Raw genomic sequence first — 6,877 nt, 5'->3', positions numbered from 1 at the left:
TGAAAAACCCCGGGTAGTGGGTTGCACTGGTGTTGCATTTTCTAGCAGAAGAGCTAAGTGAAGAGAAGACAATCACGTACACGCAGAATTTTATTTATGCATCGATAGCATACTTTTCTATCTGCCTCTCGTTTCTTCTGCTGTAAATTTTATGCATTAGACATATTCGGTCTATCCACTCATTGAATGCTTATTAGAAGTTTATGCATAAAAATCACAGCAGAAGAAAAGAAACGGGAATAAAAAGTAGGCTAATTATGCATATTTTTGTTTCTCAGTGTAGCTAATTTGATCCAGTCCTAACCTCAATATTGAACCAGCTTCTGATTGATCGTTTTGCCAGTCATGATGAGCGTTCATTATATTTACAAACGGGATGGAAAACAGTGCTGCTGAATCTATTCTGGCTACTTTTCGTACTCACCAACATTTCATGCAAATTGAATAAAAGTCTTGAATGACGATATAGCTACGTGTATTGTAAAGAGAGACATCAAAAACAATTAAACTAAATTTTTAATTGCAGCTAGCATTGTGAATTCTTAATAGAGGTGCGATTTTTGAGACACAAAATTATTTTCAGCAATAAATTGTGAAAAGCATAAAAAGTAATCTGACAACATTAACCACTTGTTGTCATTAGTTTTACGGCAGGCTCTAGTCGAGAAAATTAAGAAGAGCAAGAAGCCTGTTAGCATTCAAGTGTGAGGTTTTAACAGGCCAGGTCACGTTTTTAGAAAGCAGACAGAAAAAGTGAAATATCTCGGCGTTATTGTGTTTGGTGATAAATTTCAGAAAGCAGAATACAAAAGAAAAACAGTATAGAGTGCAGGAAAAATGAGTGTTGAAAAAGGTGCCCCATTAGGGGTACCAGTGGATACAGAAATGAACGATATAGGAAGTGAAAATGTCGGAAAAGAAAATGCGTGCCCCAACGTACAAAATGGCGTACTCGGTACAGGAGCTATACCGAAGCAGAATGGCGGACAAGAAGGAAAAGTGTACGAAAACTATAGCTACTGCACTGAAAGAAATCCAAACGTTAATTCTATTTGCTTCAAACCGCTTAAAATTCATATGAAGAAGAAATGCTATTGTTATCACGCGCACACATACCTTCTATGTGTCAACTGTATAAACTATGTATGCACACACATAAGTTATATGTGCATATTATTATAGAATGGGGTTTTATGTGCCTAATAGTTATGAAATGTGAATGTAAGATTAATATTTCTTGTGAATACACACATTAGGTTTATGTGCCAGCAAATAGTGTCTATATGCCTCCGTTAATTGCAAAAATCTATGTGTAAAATCAATAGGCATAACGTTTACTTTTTTTTGAGTGTGCGGCAACGATGAAGGCCCATATCGAGTGGTAATTCAGAGGGATGTGATGGAAAATGACCGGTTCAGTGGAATCAATAAGATAAACGTGGGAATAATTCTCAAACAAAATGGATTCAGCAAATCGATTATTGACATAAGAAAGACTGGAAAAAATAAGGTAATGGTTTACATGTTGGACATGAAAGAAGCAAATCGTTTGACTACGTGCAAAAATCTAAGTCTAAAGCACTACAAAGCATACATCCCGAAATACCTCGTAATGGTTAAAGGAGTAATTAACGGATTCCCAGAAAATCTATCAGACCAAGAGCTGCTGGAGAATATGGAGTGCGGAATCACGGTATCAGAAGTCTTCCGAATGACTAGGACGAGAGAGGGCAAAAGAATAGCGTCGAGCAATATTGGAGTTGTATTCAGAGGAAACAAACTGCCTTCTCGGGTGAAGTTGTTCAGTGTTAACGTCGCTGTTAAACCGTATATCACAAAAACGGTTATGTGCCAGCAATGTTTGCGATGCGGACACATCGACATTAACTGCAAAGGAAAAGCAAGGTGCAAAAATTGTGGTGACGAACATGACGAGAGATAATACACGCAGGAAACTAAATGCGCGAACTGTAACGGTAAACATCAAGCTACAGAAGTCAATTGTCCAACGAGAGAACAACAGTCCAAAATAAAAACATTAATGGCACATAGAAACCTAACGTACTTTGAGGCACGGCAGGAACTAATCGTACCCACTCGAAACAGTTACAGCATTTTGGAACACACAGAGGAATTTATGACTATCCAGGAAAGTTACGCAGAGGCAGTGAAAAGGAGGAGCCATTCGGAGGGAAGCATAAATCGGTCAAACAACAACAAGAAGCCTGCAAACGAGAAACAGAAAGCTCAATTGGAAGTAGAAGAACCAGCAAGAAAACGAAAAGCTGCGGATAGGAAACCTAAAGAACAGAAACCGGAAACTACATCGATGGAACAGCATTTAGAACTGCGAAAGCGATGGGAGGAAAAAATGAAAGTGATAGCGGAGCAACGCGAAGCATACAAGCAGATGGCTAACGAAACGTTCAAAAGTTTAACAACAGCACCCAGGTAACCAATAAGCAAGCTGAATGCGCCTTAACGGCTACTTGATAAGCACTTAAGTCGTTTTAAATGCTATTTAAAAGTCGCTTTTGGCAAAATATACGGCTACATTACTGCTGTGCTATGAAAATGCTTTTTTACTACTGTGGTGCATTCAGAATGCTGCTTACTGGCAAGAAGTTTTTAAACAGTTTTTCAAATGCTGATTAACAACAGTTATGCATAACGAATGCCAGCATACTGCAAGAAGCATCCGGAATTCAAATTTTACGCTACTTTACTGCATACACTAATGCTTGTTGGTTACCTGGGCAGTTAACCGCAATGACGACTCGAGTTACACGCTGATCATCGAGGCAGTGAGAACGCTGGCACAATCCCTCGGATATACCATGCAAGAAACAGGACCAGCTCCTAGCAGCAGTAATAACATTCAAGATCCTACAAAATAACATTCAAAGTTTTTGAAAAAACAAGATTGAACTTTCACACGAACTACACACAAATAAATACGACGCCGCCATGTTGGCAGAAATATGGGTAAACGATAACAATTTAAAAACACTAAGCATTTCAGGATACCACAAGATTCTCGCACCCAGGTCTACCGAACTTGGAGGTGGGGTTGGCATATACCTACGAGATGTATACAATTTTCAAAAAATGTCATTAAGTAGTACAAACATGTTTGAAGTAGTAGGCATACAAATAACCAATACACAGTTGCACCTAGTATCCGTTTACATAAATCCACGAATATCAATAGAAGACCTCAAAACAGGACTTAATAACCTCATTTCAGAAACCAGAGGAAAATCCAAATTGGTACTATGTGGCGATTTTAACGCCCACAATGTAGCATGGGGAAGTACCAATAACAACAACAAAGGAAATATTGTACTGGACGCCATACTATCTTCAGAACTATTGATAATCAACAGCGGAGAGAAAACATACAGGCCACCAAATATATCTCTCAGACCGAGCGCTATAGATTTATCGCTTTGCAGTCCAGCCTTGTTTACCAATGCAAATTGGCAAGTACTGGACCACACTATAGGAGGTTCCGGACACTTAGTGATTCAATTAAATCTGGAAATTATCAAAGCTAAAAAAGAAAGAGAAAAATACAACTATAATAAAATCAATAAGGAGATAAAGGAAATAACCTGTAGTGATTTTGAAACTATCAAAGATCTAGAAAATATAATACAAACTAAAATAAAAAACAATAAATTAGTTAACAATTACACACCTAAATACTATTGGAATGAAAATTTAAGCATATTGTACGAAGAGAAAAAGATAGCCAGGAGAAGATATAACCAAAACTCAAACGTGAAAAATTTAACCGCATTACAAAAGGCAAACGCAACCTTCTTACGAGAAAAGAAAATTTTAATGAGAGAAAAGTTAGCGGAGACAACAAAAGACATAGATCCAAGAGACACCAAGGGAAACTGGAAACTCGTCAAGAATCTCAGGAACAGACACGAAGACAAATCAAAAAACAATCTCATACTGGCCTCTAAAGATACGGCCCAACAGTTTCTGGACACACAACACAGACACAGCTCCAATAGCGAACACCAAAAATACCCATTTATACCCGGAAGTGACAGAAAATCTGATAACACTGGACAGTCTCAATGGATTCCTACAAAAAAAGAAAAAAAAATCAGCTCCCGGAACCGACCGAATCACCTACAGTATGCTACGACAACTAAACACAGAAACAAAATTAAAAGTTATAGAAGAACTAAACACGTTCTACAAAACTGGGCATCTACCGAATCATCTTAAAGAAGTAAAAATAATCCCAATACTCAAGGCAGGGCGTGATCCAAACGACTGCTCGGCATACAGGCCAATAGCAATGATACCAACACTTACCAAAGCCATCAATGGAAATGTCCTAACAAAGATTAAAAAACACGTACACGAAAAACAGTTGCTACCAAAACTTTCATTCGGATTTCAACCTGAGAAATCAACGGAAGACTGCATAGAATATGCCACAAATTTTATAATGGACAGTAAACGGACAGGACAAGTTTGCGTAGGAGTTTTCTTCGACTTCTCCAACGCTTTCAATACGGTGGTAGTACAAAAGCTACTGGCAGTAATGGAAGAGATGGATTTTGCTGTTGATATAACAAGGTGGATAACAAACTTCCTCCACAATCGTACATTGATATTGCAATCAGAGGAAGGAAGAGTCGAAATGATTGCAGAACAAGGATTACCTCAAGGCGACGTACTCTCCCCCATGCTATTCAACCTATACACGGCAAAACTACACGACGCAGTGCAAGAGGGGGTGGTAACAATACAATTTGCGGACGATTTTCTCAAGATAATAAAAGGAAAAACACGCGATGAAGCAGTAGCAAAGGCACAAATAGAAATAGATCATTTCGCAAGTAAGTGTACGGATCTACACCTCCAGCTGAATGAGACAAAAACGAAGGCAATACTATTCACAGCCGCAAACATTGATCTGATATTAAAAGTGGGCGAAATAGCCATAGAAACGGTCCGCAACTATAAATACCTGGGGATTTATATAGATAAAAATCTAACCTACGGAACACACATCAGGACCATGCGAGACAAAATAAGCGATCGACAGAACATGCTTAAAATTATTGGAAGCATAAAAAATGGTGCCACCCTCAAAGTCATGACAATGTTTCACAAAGCCCTATATGGAAACTATATTCTCTATGGATCGTCCATATATGGTGGAGCATCGAAATCGTACCAAAATATGCTGGAAGTATCGAACAGACAGTGCCAAAGGATTGCAACCGGATGCACCAAGACAACACCAATAAATACTTTAGCAGCACTGAGCAACGAAAAACCATTATTCCTTATACGAGAATATCATACAAAGAAAAGGATGGTGCAACACATAAGGAGACATGATCCCATCGGGGAACAGCTCCAGAAACTAGCAGCAACAAAGGATACTGTACAATCAGATAAATGCACATATATGGAAAAAATATTTTTAGAAAACCTGGACCAGTTGTTAAGCGTGTACCCTAATCAACAGAACAAAATTCACGAAACGAAGATTGCAATTGAAACCGTAATAGACGGAATGCCCCACTCGAAGCAAAATCTAGCGGCAACCGTTATCAGACAAATTACAAATGATATGATTCGAAGGAAATATACCCACTGCAAGCACATCTACACCGATGCATCGCGATCAGATACCAGTTGTAGCATAGGAGTGTTCTTTGAAGAAAATGGCACAGAGATTAGTATGAAACTGGAAAATAGATGCTGCATTATGACAGCAGAAATCCTGGCTATTTGGATAGCATCGAAAGAGGCATCAACAACCAAACATTCTAAGACGGTCATATTGACGGACTCTCAATCAGCATGTTGGTACCTGATCAACCAGGCCAATCTGGAAAGTGTGGATCAGATCTCGTATGAAATATTTAAAAACATGTCAAAAAAACATATAAGCCTGCAATGGATCCCTGCACACGTGGGCGTCGAAGGCAATGAACGGGCGGATGAATTAGCCAAGCTTGGCTTAAACAATCCAGCTGTAGTACGGAATAAATTACTTTGGCACGACTTGGTCTGCGAGTTTAGAACACAACTAAACATAAGCACGAATGACTGGTACAGAAGAATCACTCTCGAAGACGGAAAAGGTCGGAAATTCTTTGAAATAGTGGAGAACTACCCGGAAAAACCATGGTACTGGAACTATCAGCTGAACGGAAAAGACATAAGGCTTCTAAATAGAATAATAGCGGGATACGACTACTCAAACTTTTGGCTAGCAAAACTCAAACTCCAAGAGTCAGAAGAATGTGATATATGCGAAGAGCTGGATACAACCGAACATGCCCTACTTTGGTGCATTAAATACGGGCACGTAAGAAATTTTGACTGGGAGATATACCGGAACCTGAAGGAATTAATGGGAGAGCTAGAAGAAGAAAAACTGAAGGAAATAGTGAAATTTTTGAAGATGGCCAGATTGAAACCATAAACAAGATACGTCAAAAATTACCAGAAGGCAGCAACTGGCGGATATGAGGCAACACAGTCCCTCAAGCCATAAACGTCAAAACGCAACAACAACAACAACAAGAAGCCTGTTGTCGTCTCTTCTCTTGAGCGGACCCTACACGGGACAAGAATATTGTCAATAAAAATATTGTCAAGACTGCTTCAATACGTCAATCCCATTTGATTTCTACATAATCAATATTTTAAAGATACCCTTACACATCAATATTCAATTTATTGACAATATTTCTACACATGTAGGGTTCGCTTTAGCAGAAGAGCAGCCCGAATAGAAATGTACAGTAACAAAACCTTGATTTTCACTGTGACAGTACAGTATTTTTACAATAATTTACAGTAAGTTTTAGTGTTATGCTACAATACA

General features: G+C 38.6%; 1 protein-coding gene across 1 annotated transcript; it reads left to right on the top strand.

Annotated features, from left to right (window-relative positions):
- Positions 1 to 2,041: 2,041 nt before the first annotated feature.
- On the top strand, positions 2,042 to 6,472 carry LOC131679982 (uncharacterized). The gene is made up of 2 exons (XM_058960723.1): positions 2,042 to 2,451; positions 3,994 to 6,472. The coding sequence occupies exons 1-2, from the start codon at positions 2,042 to 2,044 to the stop codon at positions 6,470 to 6,472; spliced, it is 2,889 nt and encodes a 962-aa protein (XP_058816706.1).
- Positions 6,473 to 6,877: the final 405 nt, after the last annotated feature.

Source organism: Topomyia yanbarensis, chromosome 2, assembly GCF_030247195.1.
Source record: "Topomyia yanbarensis strain Yona2022 chromosome 2, ASM3024719v1, whole genome shotgun sequence".
Taxonomy (NCBI): Eukaryota; Metazoa; Arthropoda; class Insecta; order Diptera; family Culicidae; genus Topomyia; species Topomyia yanbarensis.
Note: the sequence above shows the minus strand (reverse complement) of the source record. Positions and strands in the feature narration are given on the sequence as shown.

Excerpts from the sequence above, each read along its gene's own strand:
- LOC131679982 (XM_058960723.1), top strand. The coding sequence starts at position 2,042 with ATGGCACATAGAAACCTAACGTACTTTGAGGCACGGCAGGAACTAATC. Across the intron at positions 2,452-3,993 it reads AGTTTAACAACAGCACCCAG|TTTCTGGACACACAACACAG; the intron begins GTAACCAATAAG and ends ACGGCCCAACAG.